General features: G+C 37.0%; 3 protein-coding genes across 4 annotated transcripts; 1 reads left to right on the top strand and 2 right to left on the bottom strand.

Annotated features, from left to right (window-relative positions):
• Positions 1–1,340: 1,340 nt before the first annotated feature.
• On the bottom strand, positions 1,341–8,753 carry LOC135610679 (protein ULTRAPETALA 1-like). The gene is made up of 3 exons (XM_065105480.1): positions 7,830–8,753; positions 5,743–6,067; positions 1,341–1,855 (listed from the first exon to the last, which is right to left on the bottom strand). Exons 1-3 carry the CDS (start codon positions 8,035–8,037, stop codon positions 1,681–1,683), a joined length of 708 nt encoding a protein of 235 aa, XP_064961552.1. The 5' UTR covers positions 8,038–8,753; the 3' UTR covers positions 1,341–1,680.
• A 2,637-nt stretch (positions 8,754–11,390) lies between these two features.
• On the bottom strand, positions 11,391–17,701 carry LOC103978389 (uncharacterized). 2 transcript variants are annotated; one of them, XM_009394171.3, is made up of 4 exons: positions 17,568–17,701; positions 15,889–16,123; positions 15,208–15,266; positions 11,391–11,708 (listed from the first exon to the last, which is right to left on the bottom strand). In XM_009394171.3, exons 2-3 carry the CDS (start codon positions 16,102–16,104, stop codon positions 15,210–15,212), a joined length of 273 nt encoding a protein of 90 aa, XP_009392446.1. In that variant the 5' UTR covers positions 16,105–16,123; positions 17,568–17,701; the 3' UTR covers positions 11,391–11,708; positions 15,208–15,209. The 2 variants fall into 2 exon arrangements, with proteins under 2 accessions (XP_009392446.1, XP_009392454.1); XM_009394179.3 differs by having other exon boundaries at positions 17,535–17,660.
• Positions 17,702–20,523: 2,822 nt separating this feature from the next.
• LOC135608787 (probable E3 ubiquitin-protein ligase ATL44) lies at positions 20,524–21,054 on the top strand. The gene has a single exon (XM_065101828.1). It carries the CDS (start codon positions 20,524–20,526, stop codon positions 21,052–21,054), a length of 531 nt encoding a protein of 176 aa, XP_064957900.1.

Genomic DNA, 21,054 nt, shown 5'->3' with positions numbered 1-21,054 from the left:
TCAATGACGTTTATCTCTAACACTTGCCAATTGTAGGTTTGTTCATAAAGAAACACAATAATGTAATTATTTGGTATCCTCAAAACATGTTTCGATGCTTGAATGTAAAATACTTAGTAATTTTCACAATATTGATGGTGGTTGTAAATTATTGTTGTTATTATTCTTTAGTGGTTTTATGCTGTGTTAGATTAAAATTGCACATATTGTGTAAAATACTTGATGTACGTTCTAACATTAATTTGAGTGTTATCATTTTGAATTAGTGATTCAGTAAATTATCCGATTGGATCGATAGGGTTAAACTTTATATGCATTTTGTAATAGTCTCTATCGAATCCGACATTTTAGTTTTACATCGGAAATGTAAGAAGATTCAAATGGTCAATTCAGAAGCTGATGGGTGTAAGAAGCATGGTATACCATACCGAATGGTACCGCCCGATATGGACGGTACATACCGGTCCGACGGCATACCGGTACGCGGACCGCCCAGTACCGCATGGAACATGCTACAGTGCTATAGTGTCATACTGTAGCAATGCTACAATGTTAGAAAGAAAATATATAAAACTATTTGGTACACCCTGATGTACCGCTCGGTATACCTTGGTGTACCGCTCGATACGCCGATACCATACCGTACCGAACCAACCTCGAAATATTGGTACGATACGGTATTGCATACCTCGATAAGAAGTGTTGTTAATTTGGATATAAACATCTTATAGGGCTTCACTCTAACTTGTGAATCTCATTCAAAGTCAACCATGGCTATAAAGCCCGATCAAAGTGTCAGCGTTGACCAACTTTTCGGTCGGGGCAACATGAAGCCACTATGCTGAAAATTCATAATCTGACTCTAATTTCTCCTCTCTTAGGGCTACCAGAAAAGCTTTTTTGAATTCACACCAAAGATTTCCCATTTGTTTCCTACATCCAAGTAAAAATCGTAATTCTTAATCTAATCAGGACTGTAATAGCCACTATGCATGTGTTTTCACTGGCTATTCTGTGCTAGTCATAAGAGTTTGACAACCAATAGAACAATCTTGCAAAGGCACATAATCTGTTTCTAGGTAAAAAAAAAGAAGTAATTTAATCTTCTTTTTCCAACTGGATGACTTTTTTCATACAGTGAAAAAAGTGATTTAGAGGCCAAGAAACACTGAGCTCAACAATCTTAGTAAATAAAATAACATTTTCCTCTACAACTATTTAACCCTGAAGCAGTACCAAAAATGACAACACAAAGATATTGGCTCATATTGGAGACATGCTCATGCAAGTTATAAATGACATGCCTAACAGAGAGCACATATGATGAGGAGCAAAGATCCTTTGAGAAAAATGTAATGGAAAGACGATTATAATAGATGCATTTTGCAGTTCTCCAAATGATTTTGGCTACCCATGGCTTTCCCCATTTCATCTATCAGCAATGTTTTCTAAAGAAGAATAGGGAGAAGAAAAGGCCAATGGTGAGATTGGCAAAACATCTCTCAGCATCACCTGAAGGCTGAGAGAATGCAGTCGCCAAAAGTAAGAAAAAACTGAACCATGTGACTGAGGACTCAATTTTGCATGACAATAATTGAACCAAGAATGTCTCCTGATGGTGCCTTGATAGCGCTAGTCGTGGTGATCGTTGCAGGGTAAATGATACTCCGTCGAATGAAGCTAGCTTTTTGAATTGTGAGTGAAATCAATGCAGGTCTGACAGCTGCAATCGGAGAAACGGCAAGTCTCGCATCCAAAACAGACGCATGTTGTACACCCTCTGCAGGACGGAGAACGTGAGCATCCCCTCAAGGCTTTACGACTTGCTCGCTCCTCTTCATCATCGCAGGTGACTCTGATATGTGGGATAAAATATATAATATGGTGTCAAAAATTATAGATTATGAAAGCTGAGGAACCTAAACAAAGGTCAATAAGATCATAAACAAAAACATGTACTAGTACTGCTATCATATCACAAAAAGACAACCGTGGTTTTCCTAATAATATCATTTAGTTGGGATTCAAATCAGATATTTCAGAATTTTTTGAATATAGCAATTTATTAGCACATTTTTTGTGCTGAAAACCGACAAGTATCATACATTCCTTCTGCCAGTATCAGTGCTCATTTACACACACTAGGAAAAAAAACACTCAAGACCAGGTGCCCCAGAAGTCCACCGAAGAATTCGTCAGTCCAAGTACCTAATAAAGCATGGCACAGTGAAAAGCTTCTATAATCTTAAGCTATTATTGCCTTACTAGCATGCACTTACATGCAATATTACATTAGAAGGAGAATCAAATACTGAATTGGACTATTAAGTTCCAATCATTATTTATTGGTCCAACCGAGGATTAGTAATAAACCATTGCAATGTATGAGAATGTCATCTTTTGAGTTCTTTGAGGGACAATTTTTTTCATTTATTGAGCATCTCATTGGTAGTCAACATCAAAATAGCAAGGCCCACGAACCAATCCAAGCTCCACAGATTAGTACTTCTGCAGAGCTAAACAAGAGAATGACCAAGGATTTACTTTCCGTGGCATGCATCTACATGTTAGTTGGCACCTGACAGCAATGTTCACCATATCGAAGCATACCGCTCGGTATGGGCGATACATACCGATCCGACAGGAAATCGGTATAAGCGGTACATCGATATGCCCCATTGTACCATGTGTCGGTACACTCGGTATGACTCAATACATACCATACCGACAACTAGTCAATACACCGGTACAGACTGTTAAGGCAAACCATGCCTGACATAACACTTGCCATCTGATGCCATGCTGACAAGTTTGACATGAGCATGCTAGTAGCAAAAAGAGGTCAAATAAAAAAATAGAGACAGAAACAGGAAACAAATAAAGAAGGGGCTTACATATTGCTTGTTGCTGGCCATGGAATCAATGGTGATACATGAAAATGCTTTAGTCATCATTTGGTCCTTTAGGAAATCATTTCTTTTTTCAAACTGTACATTGGTTATCAAATAAAAGGTAGCAGAACAACATGAAAAGTAGGAACTGCTTGTGGCAGTCCGAACACCAAAAGACTAGGCAAGAAAGCAAAATACATTTTGGTTTCTGTTGCAAAAATTCATAGAATAAATGGTTAGTTTAATAGGTATAAGTCAAGTCTTTGATAATATCATGTTCAATGTTAAAAAGTTATAACTGTTATCCAAATCTGACAAAAAAGAAAAATCGATATCTAGTTTGAACTTTGAAGCAATTTAAGAATCATAATTATTGTTAAGTAAATTGTGATAACATATGACCCCTTCTTATCTAGGTTTTCTCCAATTTGATATGGAAAAAATGTCTTCCAAGGTAGAACAAGAGAGACAATAGATGCTGATTATTTAACTAAGCCAAATTTACTACATGATGAATAAAATTAGTATCGACCCTTGAGCATGTATCAAGGACTTTATCATGATACCCAACTATAAGATACATTACCAGTCATACAGGTAGCCGGTAGGTTATGTCAATCAATTGTATGGGAGCTGAATAAGAAATTGTTAGTCACCACAAATTTTCATGGGTGCCATAGATGTTGGTGTAGGCCATTGTAGAAAATTGCTGAGAAAGAAATCTAACTTTGATTTCATATGATAGGATCTAACCTTCTGTTATGGGTAAAATGACATGGACATCACCTTAGTGTCACGTGACTGCCACATCAGCATCGCATGGCTGCCATCTCAGCATCGTATGACTAACACATCAACGCTATGTGGATGCTACCTCAGCGTCATGTGGACAACAACACATCAACGCCAGATGAATGACATATCGATGTCATGTGGACAATACCTCGACAGCACAGGTGGTCAGCACATGCCTGAGTGGTTGACACATGACCGACACCTTAGCAACTGCCCCTCGTAATTGACGTCGATCAGGTGAGTAATGGTCCATAGAGCCCACTATAAAAGGGCTCTTGAGGTATGTTCCCAGGCACTTTACCCAATGCTATTCAAGTCATTGGCCGACTCCTTCAAACCCAAGACTAATTTAAGCATCGAAGGGGCATTTGTCAAGAACGCTCTCGACACAGTTCTATAGGGTTCGACCTCTTCAGAGTCGGCAAGGTTCAATCTTTTCGGATCGGTAGGGTTCAGAACCCTCAGGGTTAGACAAGTGTGGTGTCAATCGAGATCGAACTGTGACAGATGTGGAAGGCACCTCGGTTGGCTCAGAATATGCATCTAGATCAAAGAACCAAATTCTGTGCTAACACCTTCCTATCATGATTCTCTCTAATTAGAGAAATGGTCTCTCGAGATAATACAAGAGGAAAGAAAGAGACTGATCACTTCAAATTAATCTATTTTTATTGCATAACAACACCAATCAAGTTCTCAAACATGGCTGAATGGATTACAAACACTCACACATTTAGAACTAATTAGCCTTGGTAATCTCCCCACCCCTATGATCCTATATAATGATATCTCTCTCATATTCTCCAAAATAATTCCTAATATCTAAACAACTTATATAACATACTATATCCATATTATGATTCTTAGGCACCAAAAAAACTTATAATTGATCTTTAGAGGCATTTTCTCACAACAACAATATAACAAAGAAAATAATCCACAAATAGATAAAATTAAAAATACTAAGGTGGGAACCTCATGAAGGTGGTTCAATGTCCCATCATTCCACAAGAACTCCCTGTCCATGTGTAAGGCAAATTCATCTTCGCAATGAAGATAGATAAGAGACATTGATACATTGTAGATGTTGTAGATCAATGCAAAAGTTATCACGGAAGATTATCTCACTCTAATACCAAATTACTGAATATTACTCTCCCAAGTTTGAAGAAAAGAGGGAAAAAAACTAATTACTCTAAGGTAATCTAAATTTATTGAATAAAAAAATAAGTTAACTTCTCAAGCATGCCTGAAGGGCTTACAATTGGCCACCTCTCAAAATCCCATCACAAGAAACCTTTAGAACACTTCATGTACGGTATAAATCCAATAGCCAATCAATTTTCCAAACATATACTATAAGAAAACTAGGTCACTTCCACCAAATAGATTCTGAATTACTTCCAGGAATTCTCTAATACATCAAATAAAAGTAGGGTTTTGTCAATGGCATACCTTAGTGTTGTCCTCTGATATCCCACTACTCTGCCTCTCTAATAAAATTTTTATAGAGCAAAAGAACTTACAAATAAAATTAGTGAAGAAAGAACTAACATAGAGAATGGAGACCAGTGTAGTCTTGTCACTCTGTATCTTCAGAAAATATTAATAATATTTAGAATAAATTCTATTTAGAGAATTTGTTCATTGGATCCAAAGAATTAGTCAAACTAAGGTCATCTAAAGAATAGAGATCACAGTCTTATTGTTATTATGAATTTTCAAAAGAGACTAAAAATATATATAGAAATAATGAAACCAAAGGAAGATTCAGATCACTTAATTGAAAGATATAAATTCATATGTGCAATATGGTTGCATATGCAAAAGCAGCTACATTGATATCCAGCAGAATGTCTATAATGCCTGCCATATTTACATGATGAACAGGCCAAGTACTATGAAATTTGTTTTATATATACTCTACTTAACATTCGGAAGCTTACTAGGTTTGACTAGTTCAATTGATTCTTCCAGTATTATCACCTTAGAAAGAACAATAAATCAAAGGCAAAAGACATATAGTAATCAAATAAAACCAAAGTCCAACTCTTACCTTTCAAATGTCGAATCAGAACATTTCCAATTTGGATTTCTCACAGCATCATGATACTTGCGGCATTCCTCTTTAGTGCGCAAGCGAAACCTACGCTCTTTGTTGCATCTTTTACAGTGGACAAATTCATCACGGTGACATGGTCTTCCATTAGGGCCCTTATGAGAGCCATTAGCAGCTTTTGATACCTGGTTGTAATATTTAAGTAGAACAGTCTTTGAGAGTGGAACCTTGTCTCCTTTGACTATGACCCATACATTGCTTTTCCATTTCCTCGCAGTCTCCCTCCCAGAGTGCTTCTCAAAAGCAGCTGGTGTCAACTTATCTGACAAATTATAAAAATTCAGACAACAGGCAAGTGACCAGTAACATCATTTTGTCACAGTGAGGACAGAAAAATCATAAAAAGTGCAATTCAGCATTAGCAAATTGAGATTCTAAAGTTCAGTTCTGCACATTTGATTTTTTTTTCTTTTTTATGCAAAGGATAAATTTTACGGATAAAAAAGGGCTATATTCACTGAAAGAAAGATAGTTTCTAATATATACATCATCCAATCAGGGATTCCTTACTCGATCATATGTATGTATTCTCCATGTTAAAAAATGGATATATCAATTGATAAATTGACAAAGTACATGCAAAGAGCTGTGACATATTCTTATGTGATACATTCTTCAACAATATTATTTTATTGGAAGAATCACATCGTCTTTTATAGGAGTGGCACTTTTTCTTGTAGTTCTCCAAGAGCCTTATCACATTGATAGTCCTCCATCTAGCACGGTTATTGTGCAGAACTCGATTTCTCATCTAAATGGGGCAATATTTGGAAAAAAAAAAAGTAAAGGGTGATGAGATAATATTTCCTGTTCACTACAATATTTTATAACTGCAACCCTTCTGTGCATGAAACAAGCAGAAATGGAGATCTCTAGGCGAGGCTTTTGTGATGTTCCAAATATAGTGGGGCTATTTTTGTTCCAATTATAATATATACACCTTTCTTTGTGAAGAAAATAAAGGCATTTGAGTTACACACAGATTTAATGTCCTTCATTTCTTCATAACACGAAAAGATGTAGTACGAAAAAATAACTTTCAACAAAACAAAGACAAGTGAAAAATCATGAACGACCGGAAAAACATAAATTTGATAAATTCAAACCCAATTTCACTTATGATTTCAGATCGAAAAACTATATTTGTTACCATGCTAGTACAAGAATGGACTACAACTATAGATAATTCCTGTAGAATATATTCTGTTCACATCATATGGCATGTCTGAATTAGAGATAATACCAATGGCACAAACAAACTGCTGGCATCATCAATATAAGAAAAGGAAGCCGGCCCATAAATTTTACTGTTCCCACTAAAATATCTGATATTATAGTCACCAACAGATTTTAAAAAGAGCAGAGCTAAGCACCCATCATTCATTCAATCTTCTTGTCAAACCAAGGCCAAAATTATAGCAGTAAGACCGGAACAATTCAGTCACTATTCCAAGAAGAACAGCAGTGAAGAACATTAGCTCAATGCTACAAAGGGACTTCCACTTAAGCTTCAGCAGAAGATAATGCAACCGAAGAATAAAGACCACGCAGCATATGTTAACAGTGATCTGATCATTTATGTTCCAGCTAACTAAACAAACGAAAGTTTGAACCGACAAGCACAGGGCAAAGTGATCACATTGTGAAGGTTATGAATCCGGAAATGGTCATACACTGAATCAGAACACCCGAAATAGGCGGAAAAGAAATGTGCCAAGTCTTAAAGAAACCGCACTTGCATGCAAATGTGGACAAGCGTACACGAACAAGACAATAAACAAGTTGCATGGAGCAAAGAAAAAGACCATGTCAATGATGCGCACATGGATGATCCTTTTGCGAGATATTAAGCACAGTCCAGAATCAAACAACATGTGTGCATGAAGACGAGATGCTATTCCTAAAGAACCCATCATGACCAGAGACAATATCATGAGATCTAGCTCATTATCTTAGTCCGAGAGACATCATTCACAAAGCTTCGGAATCGTTCGAGAGCCGTCGAATCGAATGACCCGACTCACCTTCATGACAACCCGGCGTGCAATCGCAGCTGATCTCCAGATCACCGGAGGCGAAAACCCTAAGCCGCCCGACGGCGTCCCCGTACCGGTGGCTCGTGCACCCGCACATCACCTCGACGAAGTCGGTGCCCCTCTTCAACCCACTCATCTCGCACAATTCCTCGTCCGCGAACAAAGAGGTGGCATCTTGTCCCTCACCATCGGCCATCTGTCACTCCTTCGGTCGAGAAGACGCACCGAAACCTCACCAAAAGATCCCTCTTTTGACGCTAAAACCCCGAAAGAAATCCGAAGCGGCCTTTGGGCGCTTTGAGACGAAGAAGGTAACGAAAAGAATTACCGAGACGCAACCGGAGACCAAGAAAACTAGCCAAAGAACAAAAAGAAGACTTCTTTGAGGGTTCTGAGGCAAAGATCTAAGATCCAAGGGGGGAGGCAACGTCGAGAAGTCAAAGGAGGCGCTCGAGGGACCTGGAAATCTCGTCGAGAGTTGCTCACAGAAAAAGAGGCGGCGAGGAGAGGCAAGGGCGCCACCTTTCTGCGCCGGACAGCTACTGCCGCACGGCAAGAAGCGAGAACCTACAAGGATCCATCGAAAGGAGCCGCACAGCGCACGCCCCTCACCAGATAACCCGATGGGAAAAGGGATACGGCTCACCGCGGTCTCCTTTCCGCATAATATAGGCTCTTAGCGTTCCCATTCGGGGCCCGAACTCCTCCCTCCCCTCTCTGCGACATGCTCCTCAGTCCGTAGAACCAAGTCCCCCCATCACCTCCCTCAAGGCCTCCCCGGAGAGCAAGAACTCTGGACGAGACAGGGAGAGAGAGGGAGAGAGTCGTGTTTAATAACAAGGAGACCAGAGAGGAGGGAGGGACACTTCGGGAATCCCAAACAACTCTCATCTTGAGCTGGCATCGGCATCAGCATTCACCAGCGCTCTGCGGCTCGTGCATGACACGACATGAGAAAGAATATGTATATATACAAGATTTCATTCACTCACTCACAAGCGTACGTTTGGTTTGCAGAAAAGAGAGAGAGAGAGAGAGAGAGAGAGAGAGATGAAGTCGCAAGAAAACAAAAGGGAAGAGCTCAATGAAAGGGTGTTCATCTTTTTCCCTACCATTTCCATGAATGGACCCCTGCTGTTGCTGGTGCCTTTCTCCAAATACCAAGCTTGGATTTTGGGCCACAGTAAAAGTAGTTGGCTTTATTCCTCTCAGGCACCACCCTATGGCCTATTGGAGCAGCAGCATCTCATGCGACGGCTACTCCTCTCCTCTCCCCTCCACTGGTCCATGCCATTCATCCTGTTCACCCTTCCTCTGGTGGTGGCCACTTCTCATCGAGGGCATGTTGATCTCTCTCAGCCTATCTACTATCTGGAGATGGATTGTGTTTGGAACAAGATAGAGAAAATGCAGCACTTTGCAATGGAGCTTTCTATATGATTTGAAGGGAAAGGTATCATTGCTTAATTTCAGTACAATAATCATCATGAGAATATTCCCAAATCATTAGCATGCAAGCAGTAAAGTAAATTTGTGGGTGCGGTGCGAACCAAATGCTCATCATGCCCACATAGCATGGGTTGACCAGGCATGCTAATATAGCTATTATTTGACTTTTCAATGCCCTAATAGTGAAAGGTACTGTTTACTGCATGTTGACAATTGGTCAGAACTTCCCAGGCCACAGTGCACCACTTGCCAATCACTTACAGATATCATTAAGCATAGCAACAGGTCTCCTTAGGACACTGTTCAAGTCAGTAAATCTGCAGTGCCTGACAAAGAGTTCATTTTACTAACAAATGTATGGTAAAATATGTCACATGCATGCAGTCAGTGCAATGGGTCTTCTCCATACTCCAGTTTGGCTTCCATACTATGTACCATTGATGCAATGCGATTGCCTCAAAAAAAGTAGTTCACATGACCATCCAAGAAAGATTCTCCAGTTTGGCTTCCATACTATGTACCATTGATGCAATGTGATTGTCTCAAAAAAGTAGTTCACATGACCATCCAAGAATGGACAATCATGCTTCTTTTAAGTGCATCAATTGGTAGAATAATTGCATATATTAAGTATGGTTTTGATCTGAATAATTGAACCTTGTAGGTAGGTCAACCTAACCTAACTCACCCATGTGGAGGAAGCAATAAATTTCTCCTTCTTTTTCCAAAATCCAATGTTCTAATGTGATTGTGAGTCAGCAGTGTTGAAATAGAAAATGAGGACAATATAATGAAACAAAGCATAATCCAATTGAATAGCAGTTCTTAAAACTGTAAATAACATATTTTTGACTGACAGACAATTCTACTTCACATCAGTGACCATAAAGTATTGTCTTGGCTCGTTGATTGACAATTGACCTTAAGAATTATAAATCTTGAATGTTAGGTGCATGCTAGCTTCAGGTACAACCTCCTTACATCATGGCATTCATTATATCTTCTGCTACATTCCAACTTAAATAATTGTTCATGTGGCTTCAGTTGGATTGCAAGTTGTTCTCATGGGATAGCCATTGAGGACATATCAATTAACATATGCTCAAGACATTTTCTCAGCTGTCCTAATAATTAAAAGTTAACCATCGAGTGTGAATGTTAGTGACAACCATAGGATTGCTTTACATGACTTGAAAACAACTTATTTATCTATATGAGTAGGACTGTATAACAGTGATCCTCCCTATACCATTTCTAATAAGCAAAGGGGGGTGCACATTCTTGATGTTGATTGCAAAAAACATTTTCGAGAAATAGAAAATAAATTAAATGTGACTTATGACAAGCTTGAACATGAGAGATGAGAACATACCCACTGATTTAGCTGGCTCTGGCTCTCCCGATCTTCAAGATAAAAAATAAGGAGCAAGACTTAGTCTTTTGAGTCTTTGGCACTTTCCAAACAAAGGCTGCATGAGATCAATTACAGCATGGGAATGCATTCTTTCCCTAACACGTGATTGAGTCGATGAGAAAGGCAGGAGTGTTGTCTGCTAGGAGACTTGAAAGTAGAAAGAGCCATCTGATTCTGACTTCATAGCAGTCTAACAATGGCAGCCAGCCCTCATGCGCAGCTGTGCCACACCATCCATAGTCAAGACAAGAAGAGCTCCTCATGCCGCTGATGTAGTTCAATGCACCAAGTGGCATGAATAAAATAATGACCAAAGTACATGGAGCCATTCATCAACAAAGGCTTTGGACATAGCATTACTATAGGCTGAGGACCCCCAAATATGCTCTTCTTGGGGAGTGATGACTAGTTATTTAGAGACTGGACCCATGAGTCGACGACTGGTGACCAAAAATGTTTCATGGGCAAAAATAATTAACCAAGATAAACGGAAATCCAATTCTTTTTCCTACATTAGAAGCCATGAAAACATCACGAATAGTCAACCATGTAACTTCGCTAAAACAATGATGTAAAAATTACTTCACAAGAAATTCCAAAGTAATGATCGGTCCATTTTTATAGACATTTCTCAGAAAATATATCTGGCTCATAATGTATCGGATAAAAAATAGCACTTCGAGATCTTAAAAAGCTACTGGTCAAGGTCACCTTAGAGATTTTACTGGAACAGTGTTTTAACACTAGGAGTTGGGCATAGCACAAGAAGAGTAATGCTTACATCATTACAATTCCACTAGAAAGAGATGACAGAAATAGTGTGCTAGTTAATCATTATAGGCAGCCTAAAAGGTACGCAGCAAAACTGTCAATATATGAGAGAGAGAGAAGTCTTGGAGCATATCCCAATGGCGAGCATCACATGTGACCTAAACCAGTGATGACTTCCACTACCACAACGAACCTCTTATTGCACGACAATAGAGGATGTATCATCTCTCCGGCTGCAACAAATAATTAATAATTATGCATAAGATGATGAAATTTTTTGCATGAAGCAGTCTGACTTCATAAGATTGAGATTGAGGATCGCAAAGCACAAGATGATAGTTGACAATGGCTGTGAATTTGTTGGAGCAGATTCACTGATATATATGTTTCTTACACTTCTAGAATGAAAATTATAAAAGAAAATCATTTTTGAAGATAACAAATAACAAAAAATGTTTGATAAACATAAGCCAAAAAAAAAAAAGAACAAGTGATCTTCAATCATTTTTCAACTTGTAGGTATCCAATATTTAGCAATTTTCAAGATCTTGGTCAATGACCTAAGTAAAATTGTCATAGAAGATAATAATGTAATACATAATGGCTTCAGCAAAAATGAATAACTTACTCCAAAGAAGAAAAAGAAAAATATTATGACCTAATTACTAATTTATTTCATCCAGTACATCTCATGAAATGTGATCCTAGATACAACGAATATAGGTGGCAGGCTTTCTAAAACATGCATTATAATGAAACTTGTCAGGTACTGCCTTGTTTAGACCATCCACAAGCTAATTATAGATTATCACCTGTAGTTACCTACATTTAGAATTCAGATTTCTACATTTTAAAAAGTTACACTGACATTCCTATAATTATAAAAGTGAAACATCTAGGCTCATTTACCTTAATGTCGTTGGTTTTACTAATAAAAACACGAAAACAAAAGATACAAAGATTATTTTAACGTTCCAGTTAATGGTGGTGAACGGTGTCGATGGTGGCGGACGACTGTGCCATTTGGGGCACGAGTGGCTGTTATGAATGAGAATCTTGCCACCACTCTCCTCATCCACAACAGTCACTCATAGCCTCTAGCGGCACCGCCGTCCGTAACCACCAATACCATCTACCATCACCAACTAGAATGTTAAAATTACCTTTTTTCCCTTTGTTTTTGTATTTTCATTAGTAAAAACGATGTCGTTATGGTACATAGACCTAGATGTTTCACTTTCATAATTATAGGAATATCAATGTAACTTTTTAAAGTGTAGAGATCGAGATGTTAAATGTAGCTAACTACATGAGGTAATGTGTAATTAGCCCACCATCCACTACTATATGATAAGTTATAATTCAAATAATCAGTTACTATGTCCATTCTAACAAATGCTACAATGAAATGCTGCATGGATAAATTATAAAACATATTTTCATGGGAATTAGAAACCTAGCCTTCAAGAATCCAAACATTTCGGGGTACATGGTGGTGGGGTAGATAATTATATACTGTTACTTGATGACCTTGACATCCATAGTTATGGAGACAATACATTTTCTCATAATATAGTGAGAGAATGTCCGAGGGAAAAATTGGTGAAAGGAATTTCTCCAAACTATCTTTTGCCAAGCTTTGTTGAGAAAAGAAATGAAAAATAGGAAGGATGAAATGAAACAAACATGGTAAGCTTACGTAACTTAAGAGACAAAAAGGTGCAGTGAGCAGAATCATATTGCATAGACATATGGTGTTCCTGGCAACAGATGAAAGAGTAGGATGAAAGCAGAGGAATAAGAAGCCTTATCTCGAAAGATATGAGATGACATATCACATATGGAAAGTTGAAAACATTAGAAAGTTTAGTTATCAAACAAATTATTTGATTGATATAGGAAGGACTATTCTAGATATTTTTATAAATTGAGCGATCAGGTGTGAAGGCGATAGTTTTTATCTCTTGTTGGAGAAGTTGTTCAGCCAATGTATTAATCAGGTGAGAAGTAATCTCATCCCCGAATATGAAGTAAATAGTTTGTTCCATTCCAGCCATTAGAGAATGGTGCTAGCAATACTTAGCAATTGGAAAAGCATCCTAAGAATCAGGCAGTGGTACTTCTCATGATTAAATGAGTCACTTATTTTCAGAAATTTTATTAGTAGGATATTCTACTATGATTCTTGGATTCAGGAGCACCCCAACCTACATTGATTGGACAATTTGCCCAACAAAAATCCTTCCCATGTGCACTGGGTGGGATGGTTGGAGGGCGATAAAGGAGCATCCTCTTCTTCCAAGAATCAAAACTTTACTCTGGAAACTCCAATGAAAAAGACTTTCCACTTCCCCAATGGACATCAAATTTTTCCAACAATAAACAATTATATAGGCCCTTGACTGATCTATAAGGCTGATCAAGATACACTTGTGCATATTTTCTTTCGATGCCCTTTGGCAAACAGATATTGAACCTTATCAAAACAAAACTGTCATACAATTTTCATCTCTTTGATTTATGGAGTGATGGTGATTAGTTAAAAGATAGAAGAACTTGAAAAAGCCTCTGCTAACTCCTTAAGAACCCTCATTGCCATAGCCTTTGGCTTCTCTATAACAATAGGAATGACAACCTCTATCACAAAAACCAAATCCAATGTCGCTCTATTTGGTTTAAGGCCATTGCTTTAACCAATGAGAGTTCTATGCCCCCTAACAGATTTGAGGGTCTCTAGCAACACAAGTCTGCTTCCCTCCGCCCTCCCACTAGTCCTCCTGGTGCTTCGTACATAATATACTGTGATGGATCTTTTACTAAAAGTGATATGAATGCAGATGCTGGATTTATCTTATGTCAGTGGCCAAATCTTTTGTGGAGGATGCTAAAGTCACAAATCGCATGACCCACTGCAAGCAGAATGCAATGCTGAACCCTGAAGCATGTGTTCCCGAAGATCCAAGAAGAAAATTTGACCAATATCTGGGTCAAATTGGACTCACTCACAATGGTAAACATGCTAACTAATGGCAACAATATGCCCTAATGTTTTAAGGAATGTTTACAATGACATTCTGTTCATAGCTAATCTTGTAAAGGTCCTCAAGTGGACCCACATACCTAGAAACACAAACACTAAAGCTCCTGAGAATCAATATGCTCTGCTTTGGAATTAATATAATTTTCTCCTTTGTTAAAAAAATCCTTTGAAAAAAATGAAATGATGTAATACTCTATTACTTTGTTTTTATTGCTTTGCTAAAAAAATTTTATTCAAGATATCCTGCATTCTTATCTTTATATAATAAAAAAATAATTCTCCACTAGAAGATTCATAGAAGAGCATTTTTCTCAAATTAAAAATAAAAGCCGTAACTAAACTCGTATTGAAGATGTAAAATTTGCTTTTAGTTTTGTGCTCGTGAAATGTCTTTTTGATTTCAGATTTTTGAAGTGATATCTCAGTGGTGACTAGCAAGCATACTTCAAAACTAGCAGAAAAAATGTATATATACTGATTTTTTTTTTCACTTCTAGAAATGGATGCCAAATGCACCTAAGACATTAAGGGATGACAAAGTTGAAAAAATTGGTCACATCTGCAGTATTAAGAAGGCATCAATCAAACTAATTTCAAGCTAATAGCTTCCAGCTCACTTCAGTAGCATAATAATTAAAATCAAATAATACAACTAAGACTTAAATATTTATAGCTATACTGCATTTACCCACCTTCACAGAGAAAGGCTTGCAAAAAGAAGCTCCAATTCCTCATCCTGAGAGACACTCCTCTGCAAAGAAGAGAGAGCACAATGGGAAATATAGGAAGGAGATGCTATAAAATTAAGTCCAAACTCTACAAATACGTAACTTCTAATTTTGCACAGTGAACAACAGTAGAATTCTAATCAGCCATCATTAGACATGGATGGGCAACCTCCTACGAGCAGCACATTCATCATTGCATATTGGTGGCTGATGTAACAGAAAGCCAAAGCTCTATGAAATTTATCTTGTTGGCAAAATAACCAAAACTCATATAAAGTTTGCCTAGCATCTTTCTTCATCTTATTAATTCTGGTTTCAGGTATGAAACACATCGAAACTTATCTTTAAAATTTTCTTCATAAATGAATTCCATAGCGTTCTGGTTAAAATTCTAATATTAAGGGGTCTGTTAACAGTTTGGAGATATTACGATTTTAGTTACTGCTCTTAAAAGTTCCAATATCCCAAACCAATACTCACAAGATTATGCAATAAGATGACTACTTTATCTACTTCAGCAATATGACATATAATACACATCTAAAAGTCAAATATGAGAATACATAATAATAGTCAATCTAAATAATTTTACTCTAAAAAATATACAAATAATAAAATTTCAAAAAATAGAGTTTATCTTGTAACCTGAACGGACAAAAGATGCAGAAGTTTGTTCAGCACTCGCATGCGATGTACTGCATAGCTGCTATTAGACGGAAGTTGGTTAACTCTAGCAATCTCTGTCTGAACTGCAGCTCTCTTCTCCTCACATCCTGTTCCACCCTTTATGCTTGCCCCATAAGAGTTACTGATGCCATCTTTGCTGTGATTAAGGTTGTTTGAAGCCTTGAGATGTTCCATCTGGCCCTATTCAAGGAATCTGCATGGACACAAATATAATTAACAACTTGACCATTGAAACACAGCCAAAAAGAGTAATACTACAAGCAAATTAAGCATGTAAAGAATCTTATATAAATAAGAGCTTATAGTGATGTACTTGACTCACTTATTAAATTACACAAAAATAATTTTTCCGATGATGATGTGCTTGACTCATTTATTTTAGGTTGAGGGTTCGAATTATCATCATATAAATTTTATGACCCAAATAATTAGTCTGATGGTGGTGTACCTGACGCACTAATCTTAGATCGAGGGTTCAAATCCCCATCCTACAATAATTACATCTTAACAACTAGTCTAGTGGTGGTGTATCTGATTACCTATTCTAGGTTGAGGTATTCAATTCTCATTCAATAAATTTTTACAACTAAATCATTGTTGGTGATGAACCTGACTCACCTTAAGTTGAGGTTCGAATCATCATCCTACAAATTCTTAAAAAGGTGTCAATTAGCTAAATTGGTAAAAACCTTGACGCTGATACCAAGGGATCATATCCCGTCTTCACCACTTACCACTTGCGAAAAAAAGATAGATTGTTTATCTCCAAAGGGGTTAACAACAATAAATGAATAAATAGAGGGAATCTCAAGATGCAATCAACCTTGTCGACTGCATTTGCGAAAGAGCAGACAAACAATTTGGTGCTTTCCTCATAACTTCGAAGCCAAAACAACGGTTCCATGATATTTATAAAAGAAGAAAATGAAGGATAACAAATTAAGGCTTTCATGGATTTCTCCTCTCCCATGAACCATGTATTAATTAAACTCCTTTCCAATACCAAAGTTCTGCTGCCCTCCAACACATTAAATATATATATTCACAAACAAATAAATACATAAACAGAAGGGAAATAACTTATAAAGCCAGCCAATGAGTTAGCCGTGACCTCCTCTTATTACAGATGCAATACTATTAGATATCAAAGGTCAACAATTCCTAAATCTACTCAAACACTGCCCCAATCTTCGCCCTCCCTTTTCCTATAACGGGTAATTCCCCCATATTGTTATCGTTCTTGACCTTCTATACGGAAAAATAATAGGAATTGATAGACAACAGTTTCGAGCGAGACAAGCCTCCGAAACATCCTTGATTTTAACTGTATCATCTAACTAAAATTCTAATCAGCCAAGAAAGAAGGAAAAACTTTCTAATCCTATCATGATTTCACCAAGAAAACCAACTGACTCATTATTTCGATGCTTCACCAAACGTTTCTACCATTCAAACACAAAAACATCAATCAAGTGAAGGTATAAAGTCGGAAGTACTACGAACGATTCGTTCCTACTTCAGATACAACCGGAAATCCGACACATGAAAACCCTAATCAAACAGAAAAGAGAAAAAAGAGATGAGCCAGAACAGAAACTACGAACGATAACGACGAGCGCAAGGCAAGGGAATCTAACCCCTGCGTCGCTCTCTGGGTCTCTCGTGTAGCCTCCGGCCTCGACGTCTCCCCCAGTAAGACGAGTCCGGACACAGAGGCTAATGATTCAATGGATCACTCCAGTCTATGGATCGAAAAGGTTAAATGGGCGCCGTAAGCATATTACTATTCACCACCCGTTCTTGTTATTTAGAATCTCATATTAAAATTTTTAATTATTTTTAATTATTTTTTATAAATAGATATATATCCTTAATTTATAATTAAATTTTAATAAAGAAAATTTTGACTCCTTATGTGAACCATCTTTTGTTCGCTTCCTCTCTCCTCCTCTTGATAGTTGTAGGTGATGCACAATGAGAAATATATAAATTAATTAATTAAAGATAGAAGAAGAGCTAATTTTTTTTATATATTTATTATAATAATTTAATATTTTTAGGATTATGTATATTTTGTAATTGCTTAAAAGATATCACCTTAGGTCAATTATATTAACTCAAAATATGTCATGTTTCAATTGTTTTTTTAATCGATGAGGAGCGCTGATGATAAAAATAAAGTGCACTAATAAGGACAAAAGTAGAATTAGAAGAATTATAAATAGTAAGAAGGGGGCTTTAAATAATAAGCTTTATGTATAAAATTTAGTTGGTTTTGCCTAAATCTTATAACATCCTTGAGTATCCGTTCATAAAGGGTTAATCTCATCGAAACTTTTTTATGATCTTTTAAGGATTTACAAAAGAGAAAACAAGTTAGATGAAACATTTAGCTTGACATCCCACTAGTAGACATTTCAGTAAATATTTGATAAACAATACAGATTATAAAATAGACTTTACAAGTTCTAAATGGTCGCACAAAAATGGGTTCAAGGTGGTCTATCATGACCAAAAGTCCTACCCTACATAAAATTACTATAGAATAAGGTAGTGTACCAATCCTGGATAATACCCCAAAGGTTTATTCAACCATGTTTTACTTGGGTAGCTCTAGGATACTATATTAGCCAATACTTTGCACCATTTTGCGAAGTTAGAAAACTCCTAAAATTGTTACTTGTATGACATATTTTCGGATAGTTTTGTCTCTACATGATGACTATACACAATTTATATTTACAAGATTAAAATGATCATAAAAACCAACTAAAATGGGGCTATCAAGCCTACTATAAGCCTTCTGCATGCTGTGCAAAGTATATCGAAAGACATAAACATATATAAATATTGCATTAAACACTTTTTGTATAGATTTATTGTGATATTCTTCCCTACTTATTTATTTCACGTCCTTATTGAAACCTTTACGGATATTGCATCTCCTCGTCGTTACTAAATTTTTAATCTTTTGCTCTAGTTAAAATGAGCCTCTTGTCTCCTAGTTACTCTCCATTACTATTGTTGCGTAGTTAAACTTTGATCCACCAATGTTGTTTTAACTCGTTAATAACTTTGACTCAAGTGTAGAGTCGATTAAGTTATGTTAATCTTTGTTAGTTCCTATATATCTCTCATATAAAGGAAAAAATATTCCTTATTGTACGCTAATCTCTTAAACGTCTAACACCGTTTAAATTGGGTGAATGTCTATTTGAACTTTAGTGAGTATTATCTCGTAGTCTTTGAAATATTTAAGGTCTTTCCTCTACAAAATTTGTCCATCGATTCATCTTCTACTTAGTTATCATTTCCAACTAAGTTTGCATCACTTCTATTTTTATTAATATTTTATTAAAAAATAAAATAGACAATCTACTCTCGATGAAATCAATCACCATGGGTGAAGAATTGATAATTGTTATCTTTCATTAAGTTTATTTGAATGATTTTTGAACAATCTAGAGCTCCTCTATTGGATAAATAAGAAAACTATGATACTCGGTTTCACTTATTCTCTTCAAAGTTGAGAATACAATGGTTACTTGACTTTGCTCATTTCCTCGATGATTGTATTTTATGTATCAAGTTATTTACTATCGTTTATGATTGCTTATAGAATAAATAATTTCTCTTAAGCCATTATGACACACCTAATTACTTGTCTCCCCCGGTCCAAGAGACCTTGGCTCTCCTAATATAAATTATGATATATATGATGTAAGTAGGGCCCAAAAGATTTTTACCAATAAATATGCTTAATTTTATATTACTGGAGTAGTCGAATAATCCATATATCTTATAAGCGCAGGGGTTCACCAGATTAGATAATTTCACTCGAGCTAAAAACAAATTATAAGTTATCAAATCTCTTTCCAATATTGGATCGATATGGTTAGCTGATTTTTCATGGAAAAATATATTTTTTTAGTAGGAGGACATTCTAGGTATTTGAAAAAGTAAGGACTAATCTACAAGAATATTAAAAATAAGGGGGTACTTTATGTGAAAAATCCAAACATGGAGTTTTTCTTAAAAACTCGCCCTAAAAAGATGGTAAAAATACTCAGTAAAAAAGATTATTGAATTTCATAATTTTGTTCCCAAAAATACGTGATATATTTAGTTCTAGAAAAATTTGACAAGTTTGTTTAGATTTATGATCCAAGAAAAGATTTCTTATTTTTTAAGAATTACTTAGTATATAATTATCCTATGTCTTGAATCTGATATATATATATATATATATATATAGAACCTATCGATTCCTTCCCCCGATGGAGATTCATGTCTTTGCCTCTACCTTGTCTAAATGGAGAATGCGGTGGGTACGAGGATGAGTATGTCGTGGTGTCTAATTGCATGGTTGAGAGGTTTCAGATTTATATACATATAGCTCGAAATTTTAAGAACACTTTTATCCATTTATTGCAAGTTTTGTAAGTAGCATATCAAATTAGGAAACCTTTCGTTGCCACTCTTTCCTACTTAGATTCGGATCGGAATTCATTTCTCTCACACCTCGCGGGATATTTAACGAACTGGATGGGTTGACCAAGAATCGTCTCCTTCGTAGCTCTTTCCATCTCTACCATGGTGACACCATTCGAGCCATTTTCGTCCGATGATGAATCAGACATCGCACCATCCTTGTTTACGGTGCTATTCTCCGACTTCCTCGTCTCCTACTTCTTCTTCATTGCCGGCTTCGTGATCGTGTCCATCATCTTCTTCTTCTACAAAGCAACGATGAAGCACCGTGAGAGAAAAAGAAAATGGTCCGCGGTGGCGACCATGTTGGCAAGGATCCCGCGGTCCCCCTACGTAGTCTCATCTTCTTCTTCTTCTTCGTCGTCGACGACTTCTGTTTCCATCATCGTTCCCGAGCCAGACGTGCAGAGCTGCGTCATCTGCCTGGAAGAGTTCGTGAATGGGGAGGAGCTGTGGATGCTGCCCCGGTGCAAGCATTTGTTCCATGGGGTGTGCATCAAACCATGGCTGCTCGTACGATCAGCGACCTGCCCCGTCTGTAGGAAGCTGGTGACGCAGGGAGAAACCAGTGGTGCCGGAAGCCGCAACAACAGCAATAACTACGACGACACGTATCTATTTTTTATGAGATAA

Source organism: Musa acuminata, chromosome BXJ2-4 (assembly GCF_036884655.1).
Source record: "Musa acuminata AAA Group cultivar baxijiao chromosome BXJ2-4, Cavendish_Baxijiao_AAA, whole genome shotgun sequence".
Classification (NCBI taxonomy): Eukaryota; Viridiplantae; Streptophyta; class Magnoliopsida; order Zingiberales; family Musaceae; genus Musa; species Musa acuminata.
The sequence above is the reverse complement of the archived record's forward strand: the minus strand, read 5'-3'. Positions and strand labels throughout refer to the sequence as shown.